Consider the following 15,423-nt stretch of genomic DNA (forward strand, 5'->3'; position numbering starts at 1 on the left):
TCTAGTCCAAAAAGGACGTTTCGGAAACAAAGTTTGGAAATCCTCCGCCGTCCATAAACGTCAAGACTTCTCACGCCTGTAATTAATACGCCCATTAGAGGCGTATTAGTTAAACCAACTGGCAGGCATCACGCTAATTGCTCACTTTGTATGCAAATATTGGACACGTTGTTTGGGCAAAAAAGGGGGAGGAGGGGGACGAGGTGTAGGAGAGAGGGGGGGGGGGGGGCATTGGGGGGGGGGGGGGGGGGATGGGACGGGCTCTGTTGTCAGTTGCCACCCAAGATGTGATTCAGCTCCAACAATTACCATTATCTGTTTCCCAGTTTGACGATACGGGACGAATCGGTAATGATGACGAGTGTTTCCTTCGCTCATTCTTGAAGCTCTGAGGATTTTTTTTCTCAGTTCACACCTAACCATCATTGGGTGTCAGCACTCGAGCTATTCAGGTACTCAGCAGAGGAGGAGGCTATTTATAAGCGAGCGCCCTTGTGTTTGCAGCTTATGAAGTGCTGTTTGTGTAAATACGGAGGCCAGCGCGCACACTGGTGTTTGGACAGTGCGTGAAGTGGACTTTTTTGATAGATTTGGTTTGAGTGCCTGCTTCTTATCGGCCAGAACAAACCCAGAGTGCATGCAAGGAAAGGATGGCTGCACCGACCAAGTTCAGTTTTTCCGTAAGGAGCATCCTGGATTTGCCTGAGCAGGATGCGGATGCAGCAAAGCGGTCTTCCCCGATTTACTCCTCTTGCTCTTCCAGCTCACCCTACAGCTCATGGATCGACTGCGAGCGGAGCCTTTGCATGTGTAAGTGGGCGTTTAAAGCCATGACAGATGGGTGATAATGAAAACAACCAGCATTTACAAACAAAGGGGGGAAAAAACTAAGACTACCCTGAAATGTTTTAACAATTTGCTTTCTCAAAATAATAAATAGATAGATAGATAGATAGATAGATAGGCACATCAGTTTAAACAATGCTTATTCTAACTTGCTGTTTTTTTCTACAGCTTCTGACGATTGCAATTTCGAGGCCTCTCCTGACTCAACTAAGCCCGATGACCCGTCCCTCGATTCAGAGCCTGAGCAGAGCAAGAAGAGCAAGAAACGCCGCGTTTTATTCTCCAAGGCCCAGACCCTTGAGCTGGAAAGGCGCTTCCGCCAGCAGCGCTACCTGTCGGGTCCGGAGAGAGAACAGCTGGCACGGCTGCTGAGCCTGACTCCAACCCAGGTGAAGATCTGGTTTCAGAACCACCGCTACAAGATGAAGCGAGGTCGAGCAGAAGGAGCACTGCAGGACGTAGAAATCCCGCAGCCGCCGGTGTTGCGCAGAGTCGTTGTTCCGATCCTGGTCCGAGACGGGAAACCCTTTCACACATGCTTACTTGACTCTGAGAAATTTGGGTGTTTACCTCCGTCATCTCAGCCAGTGCCCTTCCCTTTAGCTTACACATCTCTTCAGCATCCATCCCCCGTTGCTCTTCCTCCAAGGTACCACCAACACTTTCCGGCCGTGGCGGCGGCCTCCAGCTTCGCCTGGAGAGACTTTTGGAGTGATTCGGTTCATCTTAATTCTTTCAAGTAAAGGTCTCGTTTCGACGCACAAACTCATTTAGAACGGCATCAAATGTTTTCTGAATGTTTTGTAAATGTTCGAGCCACTTAAACGTTTAGATTTTTTCTATAGAACGAATTATATTTTGCACATTTTTTACGCACGTATGCGGAAATTTTAAATGTTGTTTTCTCTTACATGGCGTATTACTGTAGCCTTTAGATTTTTAATTACCGAGGTGTATTCGTGTGATTTTTTAAGCCTTTTTAAATGTAATATTTACATAAATGACTTGATAATTGAGTTCCAGTAGCTGCATTAGGCGGTAGAAGAGGATAGGAGAATAGGGGCAAAGCCGCTATATAAGTATGAAGGAAGAATATGCCATTTGTTGGTTTTAAGGATACTTTTTTAAAGATTTAACTGTCTTTCTGTGAACAAAATTATTAATAAAATTCTTCATATTTTGTATGATATTTTGACAATGTAATGTTCTTTCTTTCTTTCTTTCTTTTTCTCTTTTTTTATGTGTTGGCCCCAAAAGCGTGTACCCTGTGCATGCATTTCTAAAGACTAAGCTAAAGATAAAAGGTTTTCGTTTTCCTACAAAGGGTTTTGTGTAAAAATTTATGTGAAGTTCTAAAATAAAAACAACCTTAAAAGAAAAAAAGATTTAATTTTTTTTTATCTAAAAAATGTAGCAGGTCTTGACAGAGGCCCCAGGGAGCTTTTATAATGTTAAAAACGAATTTTGCACCCAAAAGCTGAGCAAACATCACATCTGAACAGACTAGGTTTGGCATAAGAATAGCCAGTAAACATTAAGGCCTGTCCCTCTACAGCACGCTGTTGTTGTCTGGGACTAAGAGCTGCTTTTCCCTTATACAATTAACTTTTGTTATTCTGAGGAAAGTGGTCTTAATATAGCTATTAACTTTATCTGGAAATCTTGTTGTGTGTGTGTGTGTGTGTGTGTGTGTGTGTGTGTGTGTGTGTGTGTGTGTGTGATTATGATGATGATGTGATTTTTGACGGGCATAGCAGTAACTGAAGGCAAGTCATCAACCCTTTTTCACTTCTCATACAGAAATTTAATATTATTTATTCCACAATTGAACTGTTCTAATTTAGGAATGATTTAAAAAGGCAAAATGAGTTCTTACTGTTGTTTTCTAGTATAAACACAACACATTTGGGTATTTGTGTGTCTGCATTCAGGCAACAGTTTAAACCAATCCTCAAGAGTAATACAAAAACATTCACTACAATGGTACTTGTAATATTATAGATCTTCCTAAATATAATACATACGTGACTATTTTTTAACATTGCTGTGCCACCTCAAGAAAGCAGGTCCACTCATGCTTATCTTGAAAAATATGCCTCAGTGTTTAAAATCATGTCAGTTTTTCATCAGTGATGAGGGGGGTCTTCTGCTTTCACGCCCCCTATAATGTTGTTTGCTCGTCCTGTGACCCTGCAGCCCATCGTCACTGTCACCTGGCCCTTTGTCCGCATCACTGGGGCCACCTTGTATCACATATGGAGGGGACTGGCCGAACCCCTCAGCTCGCTGCATCTCTCCTTAAATGCTCTTTTTGTTTGGGTGTCTCTCTGTGAATGGACCATTGTCCCTCATCCAAAAGGGACCGAGACAAAATCTTTAGTGTTTCAATTCCCGTGATGTTTAATCAGTCCCTGCGACAAATTTATGAGGTTTAACTGCACAATGGTGTTTTAAAGCATCTTGGGGTTTAAGGGTGACAAAGACAGGCTTTTTAGAGGTTGCCATTGGTTTTTTAAGTTGGTCAGAAGAATTGCCTGAAAAGGATGGGCAGGCTAATACATGCCCATCCTATAGTTTTACTCACTGGCCTGCACTGGGGCCCCTCCAGGAAAGTTATAAGGAGCTATAAGGTCCATGCTAAGGCCACATGGAGGAGTTTTAAATTGTTGTAAAGATGCTCACCAAATATTGCCACCTTTTCAAACTGTTTTTTAAAAATTTAAAATCTTATATTTATTTATAGAGAAAACATTAAGACCAAACATTTTAACCCCAAACCGGCCTTTACAGTTATTTTGTCAGATGTTATTTTGTTTTCTTTCTATACTACAAACCTACAAATCAAAGTCAAAAACTGGAAAGCTGTTCGCCTTTCTTTTTTCTCTTGTCTGAATCTGCAAGCATCACACCTCCACAGCCCTCCACACATAGCTGGACTGGCCATCGGGCATACTGGGCAATTGCCCAGTGGGCCTATGATGATTTTTCATTTTTATGGGCCGATGTTTTTTGTTTTGGTTTTTGGGTTTTTTTTTGTAATGGTATAAACAATGAAAGGTGGTGGACTGGCCAACTGGTCATGATCGACTCTGGCCTGGACAAATTACAGCCGATGAGGTCGAACTTTAACCCTCTCAGGCTCAAATTAAACTTTTTGTTGCTAATGCACAACCAAGTCCTGCAGTGGTACTTCTGAGTAAAAAAAACCTCATAAAATATGTATGTGGGGTAATCAGGTTGTCAGTTTTTAACTGTTGCAAATCAGCAACGCCTGCCTTGAGAGGGTTAAGGTTCCGTATTGAGATGAAAATTAATGCGATTAGAATTTATTTAGTATTTCTTTCTAGTATCAGCTGATGTTTGCTGGAGCCACAGCTGTAAAAGCTGCTGGTCATGATGTCGGTTTGGATATGTGGTGAGAGGGAAACATGAAGATGAAACCAGGGGATGTCCTTACTGAATCATCAGAGCTGAACAGGTGATGTAGAAACAGGTTTACCTTTTAGGTGACATGAATGAGTTGACGGGAAGTTATGAACTGTTTCTGAGAGACAAATAACACCAGAATCCTTTTCTAAGTAGCTGACAGCTGGTAACTGTGCAGGGGCGGGTCTAGCAAAGTTTTGCCAGGGGGCCAGGTAGGGCATTAACAGGGAAAGGGGGAGCACAATGAAATACCTTTCTTTCTTATTCTCATTTAAAATGTCTAGCTTTTAATAAATGATTATCTGAATCTTACAACCAAAATGTTCATCTTAAATGTATAAAAATCCATTATTGTATATAGTAACTATTAAATCTAATATAGACCCTAAGCCATAGTACTTTTTCCTATTTCTATTTAATTATTGTAAAAAAAAAATAAAAAAATTAAAAAAAGGTTTCTGTGCATTTGTTTTACACATGCATTAAATTAAAGTCTATTACGTTGATTAAGCATCGTGAGGCAGAGGGTGGGGGTGGTTCCCTTATTTTTGCTGGGATTTGGCAACCCTATTAGTTAGGTTGTTTAATATTTATGCTACATACTGTTTAAAATACCAGAATAGGGAGGATGCCGTAAGTTTAAGTTTATTAGATTGATACATATATACCAACAAGACAGTGTACATCACTGTTTTCATTCAAAGGCTTTATGGCTTTTCCTATAATACCCGGTGGGCTCAAAATGCCCAGGCTGATTTTTTGTCCCAGTCCAGCCCTGCCTCCACACAAAACTCATAAGTTAGTTTCACTGTTGCTCCTCTTCTGGTTTGTTGTGTTCTTCATGCAGGAATATATTGACTTCTGAGTTTGCTTTGCTGTAGCTTAGCTGTTTTGTTTTTTAGAATGGAGTAACATCAAGGTTTAGCAGTCAGCCCTCCCAGGGGTCTCAGTGTTTTGCCCCTAGCTCTTGAGCATGCCTTTACCTCCGAGTGGGGCACCATCTTCTAATGTGCTTTGTTCACCCCTTTGAGCAAAAAAATAATTTGAGCAGATATACATGTAAGGCTTTTCTCACTCAACACTACATAAAGTGAGAAAAGCATTACATCAGCATGTCCACTATGTTTAAATCCTTTTACATCTGAAAGACTAATGTAAAGTTATATTTTAAGCAGGAGTAAAATAAGTAAATGAAAAAGAGAGCATTAGCTTATTTCTACAGTGGCTATCACCTCCTGGTTTGCACTTAGCTGACTGGGGTTTTTCTGTGTGGAGTCTACATTTTTATCTTGTGCCTGCATGGGATCTCTCTGGGTACTCCAGCCTCCCCCCTCAGTCCTAAAAATGCAGGCTAGACTGATGTAGCCTATATCCTGGGTGTACCTTACCCTTTGCCCAGTGACAGCAGGGATAGGCTCTAGCTGTTATTGCTACAACCAATGACAAACATAAATAATTGCAGTCAAAGCTGAAAAAGTCCCTGAAGATTATTGATATTAGCATATTGATAATGTTCCTCTTACTTTTTAATGAAAGACTTTTGGTTAAACGGTAAATGAAACATTTGATAATCACGTTATCAGCTATGACAAAAATACAGTCATGTTTAGTCCTGAAACATGCGAGATGGCATGGATTATAGAAATTCAATAATAACTAAGATATATCCTGATTTAAATCAATAAATCAGATCAGCGATCATTTAATTGTAATAAACTGGATAACACATCAGTATCTCAGAATTTAATGGTATTTGAGGCTGAGAAGTTTTTGAGATACTTATCTGTAAGAATACTGTATTCAAAAGATACTCAAGTCCAATATAAAGTAGAAGTAAGGGAATATCCTCTTAATCCTCCCAGTATCAAAATTAATACAGAAGATTCATTATTACTTTATTATTACACCTTTAGTCATTTTAATGTTCAGTGTAACTAACTCACAGATTATAAGTACAGTATTTTTTTCTCTGAAGTAGAAGGGTGAAGTCCAATAACATGACTCAAGTGAAGTAGTGCTACATTTAAGTACTTAAAGAAATGTGAATGTAGTTTTACAGCTAATATGATCTGATGATGATACTCGTAATGTTGGAAATAAGAATGGATTAGTAGGTGCATCAAATATTCATCATCAAATACTGGGTCATCAGGTGGAAACGACCCTTCTTTGATCCTTTGTTGATAAGCTCAGCACATAAGAGGGTTCAGTTGCTCTTCATGGTATTCCCAGTGCACCTTCTTCAGTTCCATATGCCACCATTTTCGCCTTTGCGTTTAGTCCAGATTGTATCTAATGGCAAGGATTTGATTGCTTGTTGGAGGAAGTAACTCAACAAACAGATGTGGCAACAACACTTCTACTCTGAAAATATTGGTCTTTCAGGTTTTGAGGGTCATGACCAACCTCACTTTGTTGCATTTAGATTCTGCTGGGAGACATGAGATCCCTTATTGCAGTTTGCTATACCCACTGTGAGAATTTGGGTATTGTATAATGATTGGTCTTTCCAGCACTTTTTCATAGGTGATTTAATACTAAACTGAAACTACCGCAGTTTGAGTTCTTTTCTAACATATATAGAAAAACTAATTGTATTATTTTTGACCTGTTCAAACTGCTCAGTTTCCTTATACTTTCATGTTTCTCTTGATGTTCACCATGATGTTTTTGTACTTCAGTCAGAGTCTGTGTATCACATTAGACATTTTACAGTTTTATACTCCATACTGCACATTTAAAAAATAGACTGCCTGATATAGGTTAGTGTGGCATATTTAATATATATATATGTGTGTGTGTGTGTTTTTTTTTTGTGGAAGGGCCAAAGAGTGAAAATATTTAGTTTAAATGTGAAAAGCTTTAGTGTTATATTACCCCCTCCTTGGGTAAAAGAGAAAATACACACAAATATGGCATAGGGTCATTCAATACATGTCACCATAGAGCAAGACAAACAAAAAGAAACTAAAATAAATACATCTATCAATAAATTACTCATGTCCAAATGCAGATAGAGCTTCCTTAAGTTTTGCAAGTTTACACTCCATAATAATGTCTTTAGGGTTAAACAGCTCCCGTTGTCTTGTATTCATTTGGTCTCAATCTAAAATATACAGGCAGATATTTCTGTCGGTGCCACTTAAAATCCCATACCATACCATACCATACCATACCATACCATACCATACCATACCATACCACTTTATTCATAAAGCACCTTTAAAAACAACAACAGGGCTGACCAAAGTTCTGTACAATAACACAAAACTTAAAAGACAAACACAGGCCAGAAGGTCTAGAAATGTAAAAACGTAGAAGTTAAACAATAAAGGAATACATAAAAAAGCAACATAAGATCCAATAAAAGAACTACATTCAGATAAATAATGATAACCTGAAAAGCTTCAGTATATGAAATGTCTTCATTGCCCTACACCTCTACACCCATACAGATATAAGACTGTCTGATCAAATAACTGTTAGTGACTTTCAACTGATAAGCCCAAAAGTCTAGTTTTAGTTAAAACACTAAAGAGCTTTCCTAGCTTGCCCCACTTGTGAATTTGTGTAATGGCATTATTTTTCATAACATTCATGTGGTGAGAATTATCATGTCCTCAAAATGAAGCAATCTGTGGGTATTTATCAGTAAATTCCACGTGACCGCAATCATTTATTTGGGATATGCTGCTCATAAAGCACCAACCTCCAGATGGCGCAAGAACACACGATATCATTTCGGAAACCCTCTCACTCCCGTCATGAAAGAAATCCACTAAAGGGTGATTTTCATTGCTTGGATGGAGAGAGCCTCTGGACCGCTAGGGGTCGTGCTTCACTGGAAAAACACTGGTTTCACTTTTTGGAACTCAACTACTACGTTACTTTGAAGCTGCTGATTGGGCGCAGCAGTATGGCTGCCCCTAGTGGCATCATATTGGCTTCGTCTCGTGACGTCATGTTTCAGCATTTCCTCATAGGCTGTATGACAGGGTCCAACAACACCTCTCATTTGAACCAAGTGGATTTTTCAACGTCTACAAAATAAATCGCAGAAATTCAGAATGACGTGAGCTGATTGGATAAATTATGAGGTGGGGAAATAAAGGGTTATTACTAATTAGTGACCTCCTGTAGTTCACAGTTGATGCTGAAACAAGGAAATGACTCACGAGGTCGTCAGGACTTTCACGTGAAATGATGAAGCACACACATGCAGCCCACTTTTTCTCTCTGTTTTTTTTTCTATCCTTCTATTTTAGGCTGTTTACGGGTACAAGGTGAATGAGATGTAGCTTAGTCAAGAAAACAAAAGTTGGATTAAGTTTCGAAAGAAAAGAGTATTCAGGCAAGCCAAAGGCTGCAGGAGCAATAGCAGGTAGTTGCTGCACCTCTAATCTGACCACTTTGATAAAGTCAGAGTCAGCAGGTTTATCAGGCAGGGTTAGTGTTTTGGCACAAGAACACTGTTGACATTTAACAAAGATAACTTTGTAAAGTGGCCTGAACGCTATGCTGGTTTTCAATACAAATTGCACTAATTTAATAACATGGTATTTATTATTTGTCGTATTATTTCAAGAGAGATAGATTTATTTTATGTATACTTGATAAATTGATGAAAAAGCGAGTGTGGATGTTTTTGGAAATTAATTTGTAAAGTTCAGTATTTTTATATAACATTTAAACGTGGTGCATTTGTTATTTTCCTGCTGCTCTGGATATCTTTTAATGTAAAAGAAATTAAGGGTTTAATTTATATTAACAACAGCAAGCAACTTCCTTTTTACTTTTTATCGTCCGCATTTTATTTTTCAAGGTCTGTAGTTGCTCTGTTGATTATATCATGCACCAATCAGTTCATAACTAACAACATGAAGCCTCAGTAACAAAGGCTCGGTAGCCTCATACCCGCCACTTCAAAGTGTCCTCATTATTGTGAGGAATTAGTCGGAACATTTGAACTAATTGCCACTAATTGGCCGTAATAACTGTGTGCCAGAACAAGAAAAAAGTACTGATTTAGATGATTAAGAATGTCTTGCGAAATTCCGTAATTAAGGAATGCATAAGCAAGATTTACCTTGGATGCAGAAAGATGCTGTAATTTTAATTGCCTGCGATTATGCACCCGCACCGCGGCTATCATCCGAACAATTTATTGCAGCTGTAACATTTAGTCTTGGACTATATGACAATATTGCTTCATTAAAGATTGGATTGGATTGTTTTGGAATAGAATGGATTGAATTGTTTTGATATGTATATTGTGGGGGCTCCTTAAATTGGACTAGTGGGCTGTAAATAGAGCGCAGATTATCCTGCAAGGACATGCAGGCAGCCGTGAAATATTCACAAGCCAGGAAAAGAAGCAGAACTGGTGATTCCCGTGACAAACTGGCAGTGATCTGTATTCCACTGCAGGCTACACACTCACGGCGCTGACCCTAGCTCCCGTTTGGCAGGTCTTTGCCTTTACTGCGCCATTCTTACTATGACAAACAAGCAAATATTATATCATGTAATTTAAAAAAAAACCATTTAGAATCACAGCGGAGTGAAGGAGATCACAGCGCAACGGCCAAGCGGGGTTGCCACCAGAAGACGCTGTGTTTCCTTAATTCCTGTAGGTGAGATGGTTTGAGTCTGCAGGCGCAGACTTCTGCGGCATCTGGCACCTGACGTTAGACCGCCCCACAAGACCTCTACATTATCAGCTGTTTTATCTGTTTAATGTGTGCACAGGCTCAAGGCATCCACAGACTGTGTAAGTAGAAGTTACTGCATCGATTTTAATTCGCCTATTTGTTATGTTCGGTGTAATTTTATAAATTCGTGGGATTTGTAACCTATACGTAAGATATTGATTTATAGCTAAAATAATCCTAAATAATAATAATAATAATGGTAATGATAATAGTCATATATATATATATATATATATATATATATATATATATATATATATATATATATATATATATATATATATATATATATATATATTGTTTGTGAAGAGGAGAATTCCACCTAAAAGTGAACTCAGAGGCACCAAAAGGCTTTTAAAAAATATTTTCTCATACAAGCATACAAAATTTTACAAATGAGATATGATTGGGTTAAACGGTAATGCCTCCTTGAGTATTAAGGCAAGATGCTACTGAGGGCTACCTGGCGTTGTGCTGCAGGAGAGTAGCTATTTGAACGCCGTTAACTTCGCATGAGAGCCTCTCCTACTCCAGACTCAATTTTTTTTCACTGGGTCTCTTAGACGAGTGTGTGCATCTGAATTTAGGTAATGCGCTCCTTGCGTCCAATGATATCAAAAGGAAAAAAAGAAAAAAACGAGGGGGGTTAATCATTTACGCAGCCACTTAACACGCGGATGTGTATTTATTTACTTATCAGTATCAGTCATTTTCCCTCCGCGCAAGTGCACTTTTGCATGTCTGAGTACGATAAGGCATAACACAAACAATCCTGCAATCACTGGAGGCCTCTCATGGCCATTAAAAGTCAGTAGTTCAACTGAGGAGTGGTTCTCCAACTCTCAAGTCCATATAGGCCTCCTTTCATCAAGAGGCCCTCGTAAACATCACTACAGTTAATAAAGTGTATTGTGGTCACTGCAATCTCAAGGTGCAGCCACGTGTTCATCAGCAACATCAACAAGTCCCAAACTCCACACATGCAGCAGCTGCAGCGTGCTCGGACACCGCTTGCAGTCTCGGGGATGAACATTTATGATCATGTACGGTGCTTATGTTATTGTTAGTGGGAGGGGAGCACATGTCTTGTAAATGAAATTACGCTCGACGAAAGGAGGCTAGAGCTGTTTTGTATTGTTGGCGATGCCCCGCCTCTGATGGTAGCCTTAAACCTGGCACCCAGCTAAAACAAACCAAAGCCAGCACCGAGCTCCCACTCAATCCAATTAAGGCGGACTTGAGGCGCTCTCTTACGTGTTCATCTACCAGGATCGACGTTGAGACAACAGGAAGCAGAGGGGCTTTGGCCAAAAAAAAAAAAAAAAAAAAAGGCAGAAGGAGAGATTGCCTTGCCTTCTAATTTCTCCCTCTCCAGCCCCAGAACAATGTCGATGAGCCCTAAGCATACGACTCCTTTTTCTGTTTCCGATATCTTGAGTCCCCTTGAGGAGAGCTATAAGAAAGTAAGTATGGAGAATAACAACTTGGGGGCACCTCTCACTTCTTACCGGCAGCCGCAAGTCTCACAGGCGGCGATGCAGCAGCACCACATGGGCCATAATGGGACTGTGTCTGCGGCTTACCACATGACTGCGGCAGGTGTTTCTCAGCTGTCACACACGGCCATGGGGGGCTACTGTAACGGCAACCTGGGCAACATGGGCGACCTGCCGTCTTACCAAGACGGCATGAGGGGCAGCGCCACGGCAACCGGCTGGTACGGAGCCAACCCAGATCCGCGTTTTTCCACCAGTGAGTATCCTGCACCTGTTCTTTGACTCCAGCTTGGAGTTATCACAGTCCGCGTTGAGCTGAAATCCAGATTTTTGCGGATGTTTCGCGGTGCTGTGTTTTAGGAGTTGCAGTACAGTTTTTATAATCTTTACGTTTTTCGGCACAAAATTGGCATTTTTCAAGTTTCGGTACTTTAGATGTTACCATTAAGGAGGGGCAGAAATCGCGCAAATATTCAAGTTTTTAATCCACAGATTTCAACATTTGTAAAGATTCTCACGACAGAAAAATAATGGAACAGTTTTCCTTCAGGGCTTTCACACTCATCCAGCAGTAACAGCTTTGCTGTCATTTATGAGCGGCTCCTTAAATTTGGTCGATGTAGTTTGTCACTTTATGAACAGGCTTTGACTTTGACACTTTTGAGTTTTAGGTGTTGTAAATAAAGGTGTCTGCTTCTTTGAGACCCGTGAAGATTTATACAAAGCTGATAATTGAGTAACATTGTTGATTTTGCATCTGCAAATGATATTTGTCCATACTAAATTTTCTCTCCATATAAATGTCTCTATGTAACACGAGAATATAAGTTTTTAATTATTTTTTTTTATTTAATTACAATTATTCCCCCCCCCCCCCCCCCCCCCCCCCTCAGTTTCCCGCTTCATGGGCTCATCGTCCGGGATGAACATGGGCAGCATGGGCAGTCTCAGTTCCCTGGCAGACGTGGGTAAAGGCATGGGCTCTCTGTCAACCACACCGAGGAGAAAGAGGCGAGTGCTGTTCTCCCAGGCGCAGGTGTACGAGCTGGAGCGACGCTTCAAGCAGCAGAAATACCTGTCGGCGCCGGAGAGGGAACACCTGGCAAGTATGATCCACCTCACCCCGACCCAGGTGAAAATCTGGTTCCAGAATCACCGGTATAAAATGAAGAGGCAGGCAAAAGACAAAGCCTCCCAGCAGCAGATGCAGCAGGAGAGCGGCTCCTGCCAACAACAGCAGCAGCAGTCACCTCGGAGAGTAGCTGTGCCGGTGCTGGTAAAGGATGGGAAGCCGTGCCAAGGCAGCGGCCACACGCCCACATCCTCCGCTCAGACGCACCACCAGCAAGGGGGCAATGTCATGATTATGTCTAACAACACGTCCGGCCTCGGCCAGCATCAGAGCCAGCAGGTGGGAAGCACAGGTCACTCTCCAGACTTGGCGCAGCACTCCTCCAGTCCGCCCTCACTTCAGAGCCAAGTGGCCAGCCTCTCCCACCTCAACTCCCCCGGCGCAGAGTACGGCTCGGCCTTGCAGTGTTCAGCCCTGTTATACGGCAGGACATGGTGACAAGAGGCGCCGGCTATGATTTAAATCTCATTTTAAAAAAGAAAAGACATTTTTATGTTAATGCTCGGCAAGTTTCACTGTAAAAGTGCGCACTTGAACAAGAACCGAGTGAAACCGACGCAGCTCTTCTTGAATTTTTTCTCCTCCCCATTTCGAAAGGAAGTGTGACTCTTGTGGAAGAAACACTTGTTCACAAACTGCGGATGTAAAAGTCTTGGGATTTATTTATGTAAATTATATTGACACAAAGGAAGAATCAGCAGTCAAATAGGCCCCATAGTTGGGATAACTAAACCCGAAACAGGGACGCAGATAGACTGCAGGACTGCTGGGTGCTCTTAAATTTCCCTCCTCAAACACAAATGTGATGACTCTGATTCATAATAGAATTTAATGTAAGCCGTAGATCTAGCTTGTATATTTCAGTAAAAGGTTTGAATTTTAGCTATTTGTTGTACAAAGTTTTTGACGCTATTGCCGGTTTGTTGTCGTTTCACTGGTATTTGTACGTTTTATTTCTTTGTAACTTATATAGATATTTGACTTACAGCAAAACAGTCCTATTAATAAATTATGGAACCCAAACAGTTAAACTTTGTTGTGAAATTAAATAATTATTTAGATAAAGACAACAAAACAGCAGGGTTATTATTATTATTATTATTATTATTATTATTATTATTATTATTAGTTTTTTGCAGATAAAATGCAAGAAAGAGCAAGCAACTAGAAGTTTTCAAAATACGTTCAGATTTGGCAGAACGTGGAAAAAAATAACTAAATGCCACATTAGTTCTGACATGACAGTAAATACTGGGGCCTATTTCACCCCCCACCCCCTGTTTTTTCTCCTGCTAAATCACACACCTCGCAGGCTTATCGTTTCATGGCTGCAACTCACACAAGCATGCCCTGCAGAGTAAACTGAGCCTTTATGTGCTTTTTTTCTTTTCTTTTTCTGTATGTGTGTTTTCTCTCGGCGTGAGTCAGAAAGGTAAGGTCCCTCGACTCCCAACATCAAACACAAACGCTGCTCAAAGGGCAGCTTATCGATGAAATCCCTCGCCAAACAGCGCCGTATTCTTCTCAAAAGAGTCGTGAGGTGAACTGTTGGCGCGGGGCTATCAGATAGTTCATCAATAATCAGTCCGGGAATTCTGTTTGTGTCGGGCATTAAAAACAAACCTGCCTCCACACTTATATTTATATATGTTAAATATTAGACTGTAGATTTTTTTTAACCCTGTGGGATGTTTGACACTTGGAGATATCTTTATTTTCAAAATAAAGAACGCAAGCTGTAATTTATTTTCCTTTAGTTGTAGGGTTCGGTAAATAAAAGGTATAATAATCATTAGAGACTATTCTCCTGCCACCTAACAGAGATATAGGTCTTAAACAGTAAACAATGTGGTAGCTAAGCGACGGGGTTAATGATGGGCGATTTTCGGTTATGGCTTGACCAGGTTAAGTTGTTTTCAAATCAGCGCTGTCATGTGTCATAAAGCTATAATTTCAGAGCCTTTCAGTCTGGATACGTAATGAAAATAATTTATCTTTAAAGCTTTTTTTTTTTTTTAATCCTCCAGCTTCTTGGCTTCTACTGGCTTTCATTTCTGATGCTGCCTGAAATAAGTGAGGATTTAAAGCATACACTTTAATAAAACTTCTCTGGATGTTTATCCGTTGTCTTGAGATAATTGATCTTTACTCCACATGGTCCAACCAAAGTAATTTTTTCCTTCCATTTGCCTATCTGCCTTTTCTGGTCCGGCTGCACTTTTAATTCCTGCAATTTTATTAATTATATGGAAACTTCTTTATTTCTAGACCGGAATGTACTCAACTATTCACATACTACTGTTTTTTAAAGTCACTCAGCTATTCAGACCTAGTCTTTATTTGACGCCCGAGGTGACCATTATGTTTTGGGTTTTTTTGTTTTGTATTTTTTAATATTCTCTTTTTTTTCTGATACTTACCGTATGCATCGGTGGCCAAAGTACATGCGGCTCATATAGTACAGTTAGAAGCCTTATTCCACAACTTGACCACAAGTTGTTTATATGACTTTTGCATAAGTCCCATTTTACCACAAATTCTGCAAAACACTCAGAGAACTGGGGCTCAGCAGTGCTTTTTGCTTAATGGGGGCTAGTGTTAATACAAATACAAGAACATGAACTGATTTTCTACAACTTTGTATTTAAAATCCAAAAACATATTCAGTCAGTATTATCGTATAAAAAATGTGATGTTCAAAAAAGAATTAGGCACTAAACTCACGTCCGTCTCCTTTCCAAGCACGTAGTAGGTCTTTCCCTTGAAGCCAGAGAAAGATACAGTTTAAGGGCACCAGGCAGCCCCTAGAAAA

General features: G+C 40.2%; 2 protein-coding genes across 3 annotated transcripts; both read left to right on the forward strand.

The window, feature by feature from the left end:
- The first annotated feature begins 393 nt into the window (after positions 1-393).
- nkx2-9 (NK2 homeobox 9) lies at positions 394-1,656 on the forward strand. The gene is made up of 2 exons (XM_084915450.1): positions 394-810; positions 1,015-1,656. The coding sequence occupies exons 1-2, from the start codon at positions 651-653 to the stop codon at positions 1,587-1,589; spliced, it is 735 nt and encodes a 244-aa protein (XP_084771576.1). The 5' UTR covers positions 394-650; the 3' UTR covers positions 1,590-1,656.
- An 8,036-nt stretch (positions 1,657-9,692) lies between these two features.
- On the forward strand, positions 9,693-14,731 carry nkx2-1 (NK2 homeobox 1). 2 transcript variants are annotated; one of them, XM_084915302.1, is made up of 3 exons: positions 9,693-10,042; positions 11,498-11,735; positions 12,373-14,731. In XM_084915302.1, exons 2-3 carry the CDS (start codon positions 11,519-11,521, stop codon positions 13,047-13,049), a joined length of 894 nt encoding a protein of 297 aa, XP_084771428.1. In that variant the 5' UTR covers positions 9,693-10,042; positions 11,498-11,518; the 3' UTR covers positions 13,050-14,731. The 2 variants fall into 2 exon arrangements, with proteins under 2 accessions (XP_084771428.1, XP_084771427.1); XM_084915301.1 differs by lacking the exon at positions 9,693-10,042 and having other exon boundaries at positions 10,997-11,735.
- The last annotated feature ends 692 nt before the right edge of the window (positions 14,732-15,423 follow it).

This window comes from Perissodus microlepis, chromosome 19 (genome assembly GCF_051167445.1).
Source record: "Perissodus microlepis isolate ML-2025 ecotype Zambia chromosome 19, ASM5116744v1, whole genome shotgun sequence".
NCBI classification, from domain to species: Eukaryota; Metazoa; Chordata; class Actinopteri; order Cichliformes; family Cichlidae; genus Perissodus; species Perissodus microlepis.

Coding starts and splice junctions, on each gene's coding strand:
- nkx2-1 (XM_084915301.1), top strand. CDS start 11,369: ATGTCGATGAGCCCTAAGCATACGACTCCTTTTTCTGTTTCCGATATC. Junction 11,736..12,372: donor AGATCCGCGTTTTTCCACCA/GTGAGTATCCTG, acceptor CCCCCCCCTCAG/TTTCCCGCTTCATGGGCTCA.
- nkx2-9 (XM_084915450.1), top strand. CDS start 651: ATGGCTGCACCGACCAAGTTCAGTTTTTCCGTAAGGAGCATCCTGGAT. Junction 811..1,014: donor CGAGCGGAGCCTTTGCATGT/GTAAGTGGGCGT, acceptor TTTTTTCTACAG/CTTCTGACGATTGCAATTTC.